Genomic DNA, 16,607 nt, shown 5'->3' with positions numbered 1-16,607 from the left:
TTAAAGAATAGGCAAAACATTAGATTAATTGCATTTCATTCAATCCAAATGAAATACCAAATGGCTTTCAGGTTGCTATGAAGAGTTTACATAAATGGAAGAGTTTGTAAATCATGGGTAGTGAGTGTAAAGTCTTGGTTTCCTTAATTGTGAGCATTGCCGAAATCTGAGGGGGCTTGTAGCAGCACAGAATTTGAAAAGCTGCACAGGGGACAGATGCCTCTGTGCTCTCTTTTCAAGTGGGCACAAGCATTGCATCCTGGAGCCAGGGGACTCCAAAGGCTCTCAGACTTAGCAATTATGACATAGTCTCACTTTTTAAGCAGATTAGGATTATCATTAAGGAAAGAAGCACTTAAATGAGCACTTCATTTCAGTGAGCTTAGGCACATAGAATGCTAGTGTCTACGGAAAAACAAACCAATTTTCCAAGTTGTTTCCCTCTTTGCACAATGGTCTTTTCAGTGATTTTTTTTAAAAAAAGCCTTTAAAAATATTTTCCTCTGATTTTTTCTTTGAGTCTTCACCTTTCAAGAAAACTAAATTTATCATATTTTTTTATATTAGATAAATGAAGTAACAGACATTTATATCGTATATAAATTTTTATTAATATATGTAAAATATTGCATAACATATATAACATACATTTATACATGTATACTTTATAATAAAATATTTATTTCTTTGTTTTTTCTTTTAGGCCTTTTTTTCTCCTCAGCTCACATATTTTTTAGATGTTTTCCATTTCTATTTAGCACAAAAGATGATAAAATCTTAGAGATGTCTGACTGGGGGAAGTGGGCTTTTTGTTTTGTTTTTAAGAACTGGGATGGAAATTAGAAACCATGCAGTTTGCTCAGATATTTGTTCCCTTTTTAAAAGTGATGTGTCAAGTGCTGACCCTTTCTTAAATTTAATGAATAGGTTAAGAGTGTGGACCCCTATAATACTCCACTCCAAAGTAAGAATGGGATTATATGTCTGTTCTTAAGTCTTATGGCTGATAGTGGATACTGTTGCAAAGTCACTGACTTCTGGAGTCTTCACTGTTTTCCAAGACATACATTACAAGAAAACCAAATTTAAGTCACACAGATTTAAATCATTCATATTTACTGGCACAGTTTCCTTTAAGCTAAAATCCCACAGCGTCTTTAACAATGTCGTAGTACAGGGATTCAATATTATCCCTGCACAACACGTACAAAGTAAAACTAAATTTATCTTAACCTGTAAATATCCTTTACAATTTTTTAAAGAATGCTTTAAAATTTAACTCACTGTCCTTGGGAGTAATAATTTCCTGTTTCAAATCCCTTTCCACTTCCTCAGTATCTCTTTAGTTTATGGAGGAAGGGAGCTGGCAGCCTTCTGTGGGTCCACTTATTCACACTGTTGTTCCTCTTAACCATGTTAGCATTGACCCATCAGCCCAAGGTGGGAAATACAGTTAAGGTAAAGTATTATGGACTAATGTTAACAGACTGAATCATTATCTATTTTAACTCCATATTTCAAAACTGAATTCTTATTATTTTAAACTTCGTTTCAACTTTAGATAAGATACACTAGGAAGAAGAATATGAGGACACTCTCTCATCTCCCCTTACCTGCCCATCAACATTTATATTAGCTGTTTTATTTGTGCATCTACATTCTAGTCTGTAGTGATAATTACCTTGGTTATGTCTTAGCTCTATTTTTTATCCATTCAGTAATCATTACCATGACTTTTTTTTTTTTTGTTTTTGAGAGGAGTCTTGCTCTGTCACTCAGGCTGGAGTGAAGTGGTATGATCTCGGCCCACTGCAACCTCCACCTCCTGGGCTCAAGCAATTCTCTTGCTTCAGCCTCCTGAGTAGCTGGGATTGCAGGTGCCTGCCACCACACCTGACTAATTTTTCTATTTTTAGTAGAGACAGCTTTTCCTCATGTCGGCTAGGCTGGTCTCGAACTCCCAACCTCGGGTGATCCACCCCTCCTTGGCCTCCCAAAGTGCTGGGATTACAGGCATGAGCCAAGGGGCCTGGCCAAAATATCAGGGTTTTTTTGTTGTTTGTTTTTTGAGATAGATTCTCACTCTGTCACCCAGGCAGGAGTGAAGTGGCATGATCTCAGCTCACTGCAACCTCCGCCTCTCGGATCCAAGTGATTCTCCTGCCTCAGCCTCTAGAGTAGCTGGCATTACATGCCACCATGCCCAGCTAATTTTTTTTATATTTTTAGTAGAGATGAGGTTTCATTAGCCAGGCTGGTCTCGAACTCCTGCCCTCCAGTGATGCACCTGGCTCAGCCTCCCAAGTAGCTGGGATTATAGGCACCTGCCATCACACCTGACTAATTTTTGTATTTTTAGTAGAGATGAGGTTTCACCATGTTGGTCAGGCTGGTCTTGAACCCCTGATCTCCAATGATGTGCCCGCCCTGGCCTCCCAAAGTGCTAAGATTAAAAGCGTGAGCCACCATGCCTAGCCACTACCACTGCTTCTTACCATGGCTTCCCCATTCTTGAATTCTCTTTTCATTAATCTCCTATGTGGCTGAATTTTATCATTAAGCTATTAATACAGATTCAAAAGAAGCTCACTGGTGCATTTCCCCTTGCACGCTTAAAATGACAGGACAGATTACACTTCCTTTATGCAAACTTTATGGACACTGCTGCTGTATCATCTTCTGGTATTGACCAATGTTGTCAAGAAACCTGAAGCTAGTCTCATTGGTTCCCCCCTGTATAGACCTTGTTTTGTTCTGCTTGGATTATCTTTTTTATCCTTGGACGTCCGTAACTGCTCCAATATATGATTAGAATTAATAAGTTAGAATTATCTTTCATAGAATACAGTCTATCCTTTAATCTACAGGTTCAACACCTTGTTTTAAAACACCTTTCTGGTACCATTTATTGTGTTATTTTCTGTAATACCCTAATGATATTTACAGTAGGTTGAATCAATATTGTCCTTTCATGTTTCTTCTTTACAAACGTTTGAGTATCTTTGTTATTTTCCATGTCAAGATTTTTGCTCCAGTCCTGTCCATCATGTTTCTGAATGTGATTTTGTCAAATTTATTACATTTTGGTTCCCTCTAATTTGGTTTTTAGCTCTGTAATACTCTTCTTCTTATTTTTCTCTGATATCTTTTGGCCCACTTCCAATTACTTCTATTGTTTAATAATCCCTTGGTTAAAGCCATATAAATATTCTATGAAGGATCATTTCCAGTTTTTCTAAAAAACTTATTTTTATTTTTTAAATATAAAGGACTTTTTTTCTTAATTTTTCCTTTGTTCCCTTGGGCAAATTATCTTAACTGTTGCTCTCATAACTGTTTTATTTTGTAACTTCTATTATGCTAATGTTTCTCTGCTTTCCAACACACCTTCTTGTTATTTTTAGCAGAATTTAGGCACAGGTGCCATATTGATTCCTTTCTAGTTAATACTCATCTTTGAATGATACCATCATTTAGCTGAAGGATAGTGTGAGAATGGGAAGATGGTGAGTTAGGACAACCATAGCTTTTATTTTGGCTTGTCATTTCAAATATCCCCTCAATAAAATCTGCTATTTTCTTTGTTCTGGGATATAGCTTTTCTAGGTTTTTAATGTTCTGGAAACTGGTATGGCTCAAAGTGGCACTGTCTAATTCACACGCCATCTGATTGCTTCTCCTTTTTTCTGTGCTTACATCCTTGCTGGAGGTCTCCTTTCCCAGGAGACCAGATGTCCAGCAGGGAAACACGCTTACATCCTTAGAGGGATGGAGCAAGACTATAATGACTTCAAGGAGGCCTGGCAGAGACTGTGTTAAACCCAAGAGCACCTGCTGTACATAGGGAGAAGCTATAGGGAGAAGCTATTTTTTTATTTTTTTTTGAGATGGAGTCTCGCTCTGTCGCCAGGCTGGAGTGCAGTGGTGCAATCTCAGCTCACTGCAACCTGTGCCTCCCGGGTTCAAGCTATTCTCCTGCCTCAGCCTCCCAAGTAGCTGGAACTACAGACGCATGCCACCACGTCTGGCTAATTTTTGTATTTTCAGTAGAGACAGGGTTTCACCATGTTGGCCAGGATGGTCTCGATCTCTCAACCTCGTGATCCGAAGCTATTCTTCAGCTATGGCTGTTGGTGGCCTTGGGAAAGTGGGATTATTAGAACCTTATATTTTCCCAAAGAATTCAGAAATTCTGATTTTTATGTGAGCTCTTCATAAAAGTCAGCGAGTGATAAAAAATAGCAAACAAAAAATAAAAACAATATTAGGTCAAATATAACAATATGCTTGTAGGCCACATTAAGCCTTCTAGCCTCTCATTGAAACAGCTATTAAAGGAAAAAGAAAAAAAAGTCCTAATGACTCTTCCTTTAGCATCCTGTGGTGGCCACGAGGTTTCTACAGGGACACTAATGTCTGCTTATCCCCTGGTGGGCCCAGGACTCTAAGGTTCAATTCTCTAAATCTAGGAATCAGCCTTTACTGCTGTGACATTTCAGGAAAATCTCTCTCCTTCCTGAGTGCTGAGGATGATGTAGAGAGCTTCAGATTTCTTGAAGGTTCACATCCTTGTTTGCATGACATTTTTCTTGTTGAATTGAACAACGGTAACTTTTTTATGTATTTTTAAATTGTTATTGTTTTATATTAATTTTGAGAGAAGGGCTCAGATAAAAAAGGCCTGTTATGCATTATGTTTTGTTTATCTCAAAGGCTCTGGCGGGCTTTTAACATCTCCCATCAATTTCTGTATTTGCTAATGACTGCTCTTCAACTGTCCTCAAGAAGTAAAGTCCAGGAGTACCTTTCCTATAGCTGAGATCCATTTCCCAGATTTCTCATTATGTGGGATAAAAACCAGACTTTCCTACAGGCAAAGGAGGCAGCTAGGTATACAGATTGATTTTGGGAGGATCAAGAAAGCCCCCAAACTCCCCTTTGCAACAGTAAATCCTCCCTCATAAGTCTCCAGCATTTATAAGTCTGAAATCCTGTAACTGGCTTCATTTCCTTCACTTTTTAATTTTTTTTAATGCTAGAACCCTTATAAGATATAGTGATACATTTTACCTATTGCTGACACCTTTGGAGCTTACTAGGTCTTTCCCTAAGAGTAGGTTTTGAAAGCTGGAAGAGGGAACAGAGACACCTTGATTGTAGGAGACACATATTTGTGAGAATATGAGGGTAAAGAAAACCTGAAAATGGGAAGTAGAAAGACACACCTCCAACTGGCTTACAGTGATGGAGACGGGCTCAGCAGGTTCCCTTCCATTTTTCAAAAAATGGATGCTGGTAACAACAGACACCACTAGGGGCTGTGATGAGATGCTTACCAGGTGAATGAATCCTGCAGCTGTGAACCAGGTACTGAGAACGATTGACAACAGTTTGGAAAACTTCACTGAGTTACTAGAGGAAGAGAGACAAAGAGCTGTTGGGTCTAACAGATTCCAGAACAACATAAACACCTCATCCTCTAAGACGTTGCTACACAAAGTGTGGCTCATGGACCAGAAGGAATGGCGTTACCCGAGAACATATTCGAAATGCAGCATCCTAGTCCCTGCCCCGATCTCCCAATCTGCATTGGTACAAGATTCTCTGCTTGATTCATATACACATTAGAGGTTGAGAAACACAGCTCTGAAACTCGCCCAGTCGCATATACTTGTTTGGAAAGTTTGAATTTTGCTGCGATATGCACTAGCCTCATACCACTTTTTAAAATATCTACATGTGGGACATAGAGATTGTTATATTGTCCAACATAATAATATGCAATGCATTATGCTAGAAATCCAAGGGGTAGAAATCCAGGGAGCAGACCTGCAAAATAAAATTCTGAACAGAACACAAAAATATAAAGTCACTCGGACTGCTGAACTAACAAGGTCTTTAAGTGAAGAAAGATCAGAGGGGCCCTTGTCACTGAAGGAGAGCCCTAGAGCTTAGCTGAGATCTCTCTGGTTTTCAGGCAGGACCACCCGTCACACAGGACCAGGCTTTCCTCCTCCAGCTTCTCCATAATTCATAAACACGTAGCAGTGAAATCCACCTGGCCTCTAATATTTGATGCTTCTAGTTTGACTGTCAAGGCATGTAGATTCTGAGTGGGTAACAGACAAAACTACTCAAAATTTTACAAGTATTGCTGTTCAAAGGTAGTTTGGATTGTGTTCTTATTGTCTGGAAATACTTAGGTGGCTATATTTCTGCAAGCAATAGTTCACTGCTTGCTGCTACTGGGTAATGTATGCTTCGAGGAATTGTCTTACATTCCAATGCCTGAAGAAGTGTTTCTTTTTTTTTTTTTACCTAGCCAGGAGAGACATGAGTTACTAAAGCAAATATATAGAACTAATGCCTCTGAATTGCTTTGACTTTTTTTTTTTTTTTTTTTGGTGGAGGGACCTAGAATTAAAACCTAAATAAACTTATACACCATAGCTTTACAAAACAAAGACTAAAACAGCTCTTTAAAATGATTGCAAAGTTTTCAGCTAGTGTAAGATGTAACATAATGGGAGAATGTGAACAAATAATATTTTGGCAGCTGAGAGATCTCATGATCTTTGCACTGAAATTCTGTAAGAAATGCATTGAGTTTAAGGTCCAGTTAATACATTCATTTTCTAATCCAAACTAGTAAGTAAGCAGTACTTCGGTCAGGGCTATTTACCTGGTCTTGATGGCTCGTAGAATTTGCAAGATTTGAGGGAGTTCTAGCAGCCGCAATGCTCTTAGGAACCTTAATCCTACAAACCAATGGAAAGGAGAAAGCTGCCAAAATCAGAGGGTCACTCCAGAGGGAGCCTACATTATAATACCATTGGAATCGCTTACATTCTTTTTCTTCTAGACATGTTCCAAATCTATTCTCATGTTATAGGTTTAACAGCATAAGCTGTAGTTCAAACTAGCCCTGTCACTGTTGTAACCTAAGGCAATCCCCTCGCCTTCTCTAGTTCCTTATCTGTAAGATAAGGAATGTAAAATGTTAAATTATTACTGTTATAATAGTACCAACCTCACAGAGTTGTAGCATCCATGTCAAGCATGTAGAAGCATGCGTCACGTATTATGGGGACTATTCGTTTTACTCTATTTAACTCTTCTTTAGAACGGAGAGCAAAATTTCCCTTAACCACTTAAACTCCTGACTATACAATCTCTATGATATGCTTCACAATGCTTGTATGATGTTTTACTTTAGGTGGTATGATAATAACATTAGCAAGGAATGGAATTCATATTTATTTTATAGATAATAAATCATAATATAAAATTACATGAAACTGATAAAAGCTACATAATGTCCATGCACTGTCAACACATTCATCTTAAAGACAAGATAACTAATTAAATAATTCTCTAAAATGCCATAGCACATATGGAGATGATGATTAGCTTTTAAAGACAAAGGGAGGTTTTTCATCTCCCCCAGCTCCTGTGGGATCCCAGCATAAGGGTGCTACCAGGGGAATGAGATGTTGGACCCTTGCCTCTCACATTACAAATGCAGTCAATTCCATCAACAACTATTGAACACCTACGGTGTGCCTGCTGCATTGCTAAGTGTTAAAGTCAAAAGGTTTCTGCAAGTGTATTAGAAAACCATACTATTAAGGTGAGAGGTTTTTAAAATGATAGTCAGGCATTAAGGGCAAATGAAAAATAGATACTTATAAAATGAATGTTGAGTTTTTATTTTATTCATAGATATTGCTACCTGTTCCCACAGCACACTTACCTAGCCAATTGCTCTTCAAATAATAAGAAATAAAGGTTGGTGGGATGGTAAAGATGTCTACGATTGAATTCATCTCCAGCCAGAACTTGATCTTGTCATCAGCTGCCATAAACTATGAAATGGAAACAGAATAACACAAATTCTGTTACCCTCAAGAATTTTAAAGTGAACACAAGAGATAGCATTATTCAGCTACATTTTACTTATCAGCTGAAGCCTTGATCTCCTTCTATTTTACATATACACAGACACATATATTTATATGCTATGTGGATGCTTTGGGAGGCCAAGGAGGGCAGAGAGCTTGAGGTCAAGAGTTTGAGACCAGCCTGACCAACATGGCGAAACCCCATCTCTACCAAAAATACAAAGTTAGCTGGACGTGGTTGCAGCTGCCTGTAATCCCAGCTACCCAGGAGGCCGAAGCAGAAGAACCACTGGAACCTGGGAGGTAGAGGTTGCAGTGAGCCGAGAACGCTTTACTGTACTCCAGCCTAGGTGACAAAGCAAGACCCTGTCCAAAAAAAAAAAAAAAAAAAAAAAAAAAAGATATGTTTTTATATATAGCATACCTATATATACATACATATATGTGTATATTTTATATACAGACATTAGTCTCCCACAAACAAGAAATGAAGAGATTGAAATCTAGGTCTAGAACAGGTCTTAATACCTCCAGAGTGAGAGAAATATTTAACAAATGAGTGTAACAAAATGACACAAAGATACAAAGTTATTTTCCACAGTTGTATTGCAGGCATGCCACCAGTGGAGCCAAGGACATCTCCAGAGACTTGCTACTCAAGTTCTGTTCGCTTGTCATTATTAGTAAAGATGGGAAGCTAGTAAGGAGGCCATGGGAACACGATGATGGCATTTAACAAAAGAATCACTTTCATGTTCGTTGGAACTTTTAACCTGGTTTAGGGTTTCACATGCAGGAGAGAGAGTTTTTAGGGATCAGTATATATTTAACAAGTTAGGGCACAGATGAGGTATCCTTAGAGTTTGAAAACTCAGGCAGATTATAGGACTAACTGAGACACGGTTAGTTCTCTGTATGTTGTGCCTGTGGTGTTTGGATATTCACTCCCACTTTCAATAGGCACTTACTCTCAATCCAAAATAGAAACTAAAGAAAGCATTGAAAACCAAATCAATAGGAATGGTTTTGTCTTCGTATGATGAACAGCTTCCAACAGGGCTGGAAAAGAAAGAAGGACAGTTTGTGAAGATTAACATTTTAACAGTGGTGTCTATACAAGACCGACTAAAGGGAAAGAATAGGAAAATTTTTCTTTATTCACCATGAATCTAGACACTTGAGATCTCAAGGAAATTAACTTTTCTCTTGGGAGTAGAGGAATGCATGAACAAAACCAGTGGACTGCCCATGGCACTGGAAATAACAGGAAAATTACCCACAATTTCTTTCGTAGGATGTATTGGTTCTATTTCCATTTTAACAATGGGGATTCAGAGCCAGAGAGATGATGGGGCTCTTCTTGGTTTGCAAGATCATCTATCTAGTCAGTATATTTTGATTTTATTCTCTTCTGATAAGAGATACTCTGTGTCAAATGGAGATTGATTTGAATCAATTTCAAAGAAAATCTCCTAAAAGATCTCTTAGGAATTTGCAATGCAAAGACAACCAATTTCCCTAGGTTCTCTAAAGTTGCCTGGCTTTCTGTGGCCCTGAAATCCCAATTCCATTTTAGCTAGAAATCCAATATAATTCCCAGATGATTGACATGGAATTCAGATTAGATTGGGCTTTGTCCAAAATAGCTGCCCTAACCCCGAGAAATAAGAAGGGGATGCTTTCAGAGGAGAACAGGCAACAATTTGCTTCTTTGTCACAGGTGAGGGCTGGCATTTTCCTTTCTCAATACCATCCGAAGTTGCTTGAAATCTATGAGAAACCCTAGAACTACGACAGAGTTTCTGCTCCAACACCTAAGGAAACCAAAGACATATAAAACCTTCATGAGTGGCCTAAGTGAGTGAAAGACAGCTGAAGGCTGGTGTCCCAGAGACTCCAGAGTACATCTGGGGTGGGGGTTGAAGACCACCCTGACCCCTAGCAGTGGAAGGCGGCTGGATACAAGGAAATTCTTGTATATTTTGCAGAGCTGGGCTTAGTGCTTACTGCGAGAAGCCAAACACATCATTTTTTATGAGCTTGTGTGTGTGCGTGCATGTGTGTGTGAAAGTATGTTAAGCATTATTCCTGAGGAGAAAATTCCAAATTAGCCGAGCAATGATATAGCAGACAAGCATGACTGGACATTGTACTCACTCAGCAGAATTGATGAAATAGATTATAAGAGACCCAATGCTTAGTACAAAGACAAGGATCACCTGAAAATGAAAAACAGGGACAAATGTCTAAATCCACTTCATTTGCATTAAATAAATTGACAAAAGTGTGTTTTCTCTTTTTACTGTGCCTGTGTATGTGTAGCCATTTATTCACATATTCACTTATGTTAGCATTCATTCATTCATTCGTCCATTTATCGATTCAAGAAAACCTGATTGGACCTTTTGTGAGTATTAAAAAAATGAATATGTACCCATTTTACTTATCTAATTTTAACTTGCACACACTTCAGAATACACAGTTCATCCTTCCTGCCGCTTCCAGAGCCTTTTAATCTTTGATCTCAAGAGATCCTATCCTGTGATCACTTATTCACTCATCAAACATCTATTAAGTGCTTAATAGGCATTATGCAATTTATCACATGCTAGAAAAGGGGTTATTGGAAATAGACCCTGGATTTGAATTGTTCGTTATATTACAGAAAAAATTCCAGACATGTGTTCCCTAAAGGATAGCCAGAATTCTCACAGTAGGAAAAATGCTACAAGTGAGAAGAAGGTGACTTTTTATCATGCCAGTGCCTCTGTAAAACAGGGGTAACTGGGGGAATGCAATTAGAAACTGTCCATTCAAAGGCCTGGGGGTGTTTGGATAAAATCTTTGGCAGCCTTCATGACATTTCAGGTTAATTTTAGGTAATTTAACATTCCTCCAGTTATTTCTAGTTTCCAAACGATCCAGCTTTTGAACATGTTCAGTCCAGTGTAATTCTAATAATGAAACTCTGGATTTTATTTAGGACTAAATCTTCTTTTTATCTTAGCTCAGATATTCCTTGGGTGGGCTACGTATATTGTGAAAGGACTCAGTTTCATCTCTATGAACCATTTCTAGGTTTTTATTCCTAGATTCTGCTGACTAGGCTACCTCTGACCTCTCTAGAATTGTAGCTCCATGTGGGGAGGGATCAGAAAGGGGAGATCAGAGAAGGAACTTGCTTCTCTGACTGGTGTTAGATCATGATGCTCACACCCTGGGGCTCTCTGGGCATGAAAGGTCTTTAATGTTTACTTTCACGGGTGGTCCCATTGTTCTTTGGAGATTCCAACTGAATTCATGTTCAAATTCCACAAATATTTCTCTAGCTCCTCTTGTGACCCAAGTACTCTTCTGTTCATCAGTGAGCAATATACACAAAGATCCCTGCCCCCTCATGGACATCACAGCCTGGATGACAAATGAAGATAATTCGTATGCAAATCATCTGATATGTTAGAAGTGACATTCTTTGAAAATAAAACAAAGTAAAATAAAGGGGGAAAATGCAAGGGGAAGGGGAAGAGGAAAGACAATCTTTTTGATATTTAACGGCTAAGCATCCCATCTGTGGTTCCCTTGATTTCGGTGAAGCCTGTTCTCTCACCGCCACTCTTCTCTCACTACTTCTCACCCTCCTATTTTCTGCTGGAACCCTTATCCTCCCAGATTCCCCATTCAGCTGGTTCTAGAAGTCTCTCCCTTGTGATTCACGTCTGGCCCATGGAAACTCTTAAGGTTTCTTTGCTCCAACAAACACTGGAAGGGACAGATTATGTCCTGGGTGGCAACTCGTCTGACACAAAGCAGCTAGCCAACAATGAGCCACAAAGGAGCACAGACCTGTCCTCTGTGCTCCCAAAATTCCAAGGAAGGCAAATTGAGATTTCTGAGTGGTCCCTCTTCAGCTTCCTGTCCTAAGTTTGAGATGAGAGGAAAGTACCCTCACATTTCTCCAACAGCAGAGCTCCTTCCAAAAATGCTCTTCTATTTCAAATTTACCCTAGTTTCCAAGTGATTGGGTAAGAGGCTAGGAGCTTCAACTGGTTTTCTTTCAAGAGCTTTGTAAGTGGTAGTGTTGGGGCCTCAATTCTTATCGTAAGTTCCATTTTTTGTTTGTTTGTTTTTGTTTTTGTTTTGTTTTGTTTTGAGACGGAGTTTCGCCCTTTTGCCCAGGCTGGAATGCAGTGGCACAATCTTGGCTCACTGCAACCTCTGCCTTCCAGTTTCAAGCAATTCTCCTGCTTCAGTCTCCCAAGTAGCTGGGATTACAGGCACCTGCCACCATATCTGGCTAATGTTTGTATTTTCAGTAGAGACGGGGTTTCACCATGTTGGCCAGGCTGGTCTTAAACTCCTGACCTCAAGTGATCCACCCGCCTTGGCCTCCCAAGTGTTGGGATTACAAGTGTGAGCCACCACGCTTGGCCCTGTAACTTCCATTTAAAAAATCTAGGTTAAGTGTTGATGAAGATAGTACTAAGTTTGAGGGTCTCATGAAGATATTCAGTCTGCAACTCAGAAAAGATGTTGGGAGTAGAGATATATATGTGCATATATGTGTGTGTGTGTATATACACACATCTATACATTTAATAGCAGCATGTTGATAATTATTAATAATTTTAATGAAATCCTTTTGCTTTTCTTTACATATGATTCTGTACATTTTTTTCTCTTATGAAACCCCATAAAAGGTTCAAGTAAAAATCATATATTGACAGATTTCTGGAAAGATGATGGCATACATGCCTTATGTTTACAACCCCCCCACAAAACCATGGAAATGAACAAAAACACTTGAGTAAATTAAAAAAGAAAAAAAATTATCAAAACTAAGAACTGAATACCACAAATTCAAAGAATATTACCCAGAAATCATAGGAAACTGACAGCAAAATGTATATTAAAACCAAAAGAAGGCACTGGGAGCTGACAGCTTTGTGGACACTAAGGAGAGGGGAGATCACCTGGTGCCCATCAAGCAGACCATCCAGAGACAAAACTCCTTACCTGAGGAATTTACAAGTAATTGGACTTTCCTATTATCTAAAGCAGGCATCTGATTCCATGTTTCTTTCCCCCAAATTTATAAGTAACTAGAATTTCTATACATCTCTGGATTGCATGCATGTCGAAATTCTTTGCGCAACCCTTGTTGACATCAAGGCACCACAATGTCCACAACTGTAATCATTTATGTGACCCATGTGGCTGATATGGTTGAAATTTCCCTTAAGCTCCTGCTTTAAGGTCCAGAAACACCCCTAAGGAAAAATCCATCTCGACACACTCAGTCCTGTTTTGCTGAAGCACATTGCTGAACTCTGCTGCAGTTTTCTTTCCTTCCGGTAACACTTTCCTTTTTCAAACCTATACTGTTGTCAGTCATTCTTACCAACTCGCAAGATGACTACTTTCTGATGCCAGGGATCTGACTGACACTGTTCAGTGAGTTGGGTAGAAATGAAAGATAATTCTGAGAAGAGCTGTAAATTTTTCTTTGGATTGGAGGAGCAAAATCTGGAAGAGCTGGCTGTTCAGAGACGGGTAGAAAGGCTTCCACCTGAGCCATGGAGGCCATGGATTGGAGATGGGGCCACCCAGCTGAAAGTGGATGAGAGGAGACGCCCTGAGGCTGAGCAGTCCTAGAGGAGGAACCTCTTGGCTAGTGGCAACAGTTCTTTTTCTAGGAAGCACATCAGAAAGAAGTCAAAGAAAAATTAACTGAAAGAGTGGAGACCTCATCCAGACAGAGCCTTGTTTGTAGAGTTGCTGGCTCCAGCCCCAGCCTTATTCCCCACACTTATCTTTATGAGGAAACACATAGAAACGTGGGACTTTGATTTTCACAACGGGATCTAAAAGACCCTGTTTAGTTAGCAGATAGTTGTGGGGGTCTTCAGATGGAGAAACAAAATCCAATGCAGTTTAAAAATGGCACCAGAAATACTCTAAACCTTGGGAATATTAACATACCATGGAAAAGTGCCTGTTTTATGAGAAGTATAGGAAAACGGGAGGATTAGGCAAAGAAAGTACATGGAATGACTTTCATGAAAGAGTTAACACAGAATCTGTTACGATTCAACATTTTAAAGTTACAATTAGAGTTTCTAGTGAGATTTGAGAGGATATTATACAGATAAAATAAACGCAGCCTACAATCAGAAGAAACGATAAGAGAGTGAGAGAAGTCTTAGGGCAGGAGGGAATGTGATTGACAAAATTAATATCTCAATGGAGGTACTGAATAGCAGAATGGATACTGATGAAAGTGAACTAGAATAAAGGAATTCTCCAAAACCACCAAGCAAAAAAACCGAGATAAAAATTATAATTAAAAGGGCAGGGGCTGGGTGCGGTGGCTTATGCCTGTAATCCCAGCACTTTGGGAGGCCGAGGCAGGAGGATCCCCTGAGGTCAGGGGTTCAAGACAAGCCTGACCAATATGGTGAAAACCTGTCTCTACTAAAAATCCAAAAAAAAAAAAAAATAGCCAAGTGTGGTGGCGTGTGCCTGTAGTCCCAGCTACTCAGAAGGCTAAGACAGGAGAATTGCCTGAACCCGGGAGGCAGAGGTTGCAGTGAGCCGAGATTGCACTACTGCACTCCGGCCTGGGTGACAGAGTGATACTCCATCAAAAAAAAAAAAAAAAAAATGGCAGGGAGGTGAAATGCAAGAGAAACAGCTATAATGGGCATTCTAGAAGGATAAGACAAACACTTCTACCCCGCAACACCCCAAAAAAAAGAATAGCTAAAGAAAAAAGCAAAAGATGATTCCCTGAACTGAAAACTAACCTGAGTCTAGATCGAAAAGGCCCACCAAACCTTGTCAGGGAGGAAACATTGAAAGAAGACACACACACAGCCATATCATGGCAAAATTTCAGATTTTGAAGATACTCTATACCTTTCTATATTGGAAAATATAAAAACATGGGTTATCTGCAAACTAAAGAGAGTAAGACTGCCTTTGTAATTCTCCTTTCTAATCTGTAGCAGTCAGGATCAGGAAGGGAAAGCAGAAGTCACACCAGTCATTTTAAGAGAATTGAATTTTAAAAATTTATTAAGTAGGATTGGAGGATCAGAAAGGCAAAAAGAGGAACACAGGCATAACTAACTGTGAACTTCTGCACCCCAGTGTGTGGGGGTTCAATAAAAAAGAGGTTGGAATTCCCAAAATTTAGTAGTTTAAAAGAGGTGCTTTTTGGAGTTGGGATTCAGACTGTGGACGACAAGAGGAAAACTCTGTAAAATATTTGAAGAGATTTATTCTGAGCCAAATATGAGTGACCGTGGCCCACGACACAGCCCTCAGGGGATCCTGAGAACATGTGCCCAAGGTGGTCAGGGTGCAGCTTGGTTTTACACATTCTAGGAAGCATGAGATGGCAATCAAATACATTTAAGAAATACATTGGTTTAGTCCAGAAAGGCAAGACTCAAAGCAGTTGTGGGGAGCTTCCAGGATATAGGTAAATTTAAACATTTTCTGGTTGACAATTGGTTGAGTTTGTCTGGAGACCTGGGGTTGACAGAAAGGAAATGTTCAGGTTAAGGTTAGACTGTGGAGACCAAGGTTCTTCTGAAGTCTTATGATGGCTGCCCTTAGAGACAATAGATGACAAGCATTTCCTATCCAGATCTTTAAAATGTGCTGGACTCTTAGTTAAGTTCTGTAGGATTGGGAGGACCTGGAAGAAAAAGATCTAGCTATGTTAATAGAGATTCTTTACAGATGCAAATATTCCCCCACAAAGGATAGCTTTGCAGGGCCATTTCAAAATATGGCAAAGAAACATGTTTTGGGGTAAAATATTTTCACTTTCTTCTTCTGGCATAACGTTATGCCATTCGGATTGGAAAGTAACTCACAATATATAGGGTTAAATAAAACCCATCTGATGAGAATTTGTGGTTTGTAGGGCATGACTCCCCACCTCCCTTAGATAGGAATTTGGGCAAGAAAAAATAATCAGAGCTTAGTCCTCAAGACCTAAGAGGAAGGATCCCGGCACGGATGGTAATTGTGCCTCTGCAGAGATGCTGTGAGCTGCTTGTGGCAGTGTTGGAAGAAAAAAAATGGAAACAAGAACCAAGTACAACAACTGGACTAAAAATCTGTTGAGTAGGCGGGACTGAAAGGAACAGACACGAAACACAGAAGCAACAAACAGTTCCCTTTTCTGACCTCTAGGTTTCCTGCCTCGTCTTGTACTCCCTATTGGCAGAGTCTAGGAGCAGGCTTACAGAAGAGACACACTTGCTGAGTTCTGGCCCCGCCTCACAAAACAGAGAAGAGAGGCTACATTGGGAGCTGCTAGACAATAGCTTAGTACCTGGCATGTGGCCCTAAGTGCTAGAAAACACTGGAGCAGCTTTTACAGAGTTGTAGGAAAAACAGATTGCAAGCCAAGAATTCTAAACTCAACCACATTGTTGTTTCCTTGTAAGAGCAAGAAAAAAACTTTTTTGGACACTCAAAGATTCAGAAAGTATACTACCCACACTTCCCCATGGCAAATGAATATGGGCACTTCTTTAAAAAAAAAAAAAAGAAACATTCAGAAAGAGATAGTATGTTATGTAAGAAAAACTGGTACATAATAAAACTGATAAAATTAGGTTTTAATGTAATTTTAAACTTTAAAGCGAATATTAAGAAGAAATCATGCTAGATGTATAATGCTACTGGAAC

At 39.3% G+C, this 16,607-nt stretch overlaps 1 protein-coding gene across 4 annotated transcripts in view; it reads right to left on the bottom strand.

The window, feature by feature from the left end:
* KCNU1 (potassium calcium-activated channel subfamily U member 1) overlaps window positions 1-16,607 on the bottom strand; it is a 158,423-nt gene that overhangs the window by 128,649 nt on the left and 13,167 nt on the right. For all 4 annotated transcript variants that reach the window (XM_055295949.2, XM_063610914.1, XM_063610915.1 and 1 more), the window contains exons 3-7: window positions 10,059-10,120; window positions 8,870-8,960; window positions 7,754-7,865; window positions 6,683-6,758; window positions 5,337-5,412 (exon numbers count right to left, since the gene is read on the bottom strand). In XM_055295949.2, the coding sequence (XP_055151924.2) occupies window positions 5,337-5,412; window positions 6,683-6,758; window positions 7,754-7,865; window positions 8,870-8,960; window positions 10,059-10,120 (417 nt within the window). The remainder of the gene's footprint in view (window positions 1-5,336; window positions 5,413-6,682; window positions 6,759-7,753; window positions 7,866-8,869; window positions 8,961-10,058; window positions 10,121-16,607) is intronic.

The sequence above is a fragment of the Symphalangus syndactylus genome, chromosome 10 (genome assembly GCF_028878055.3).
Source record: "Symphalangus syndactylus isolate Jambi chromosome 10, NHGRI_mSymSyn1-v2.1_pri, whole genome shotgun sequence".
In the NCBI taxonomy this organism is placed as follows: domain Eukaryota; kingdom Metazoa; phylum Chordata; class Mammalia; order Primates; family Hylobatidae; genus Symphalangus; species Symphalangus syndactylus.
This window is presented reverse-complemented; position numbering and strand designations above follow the sequence as displayed.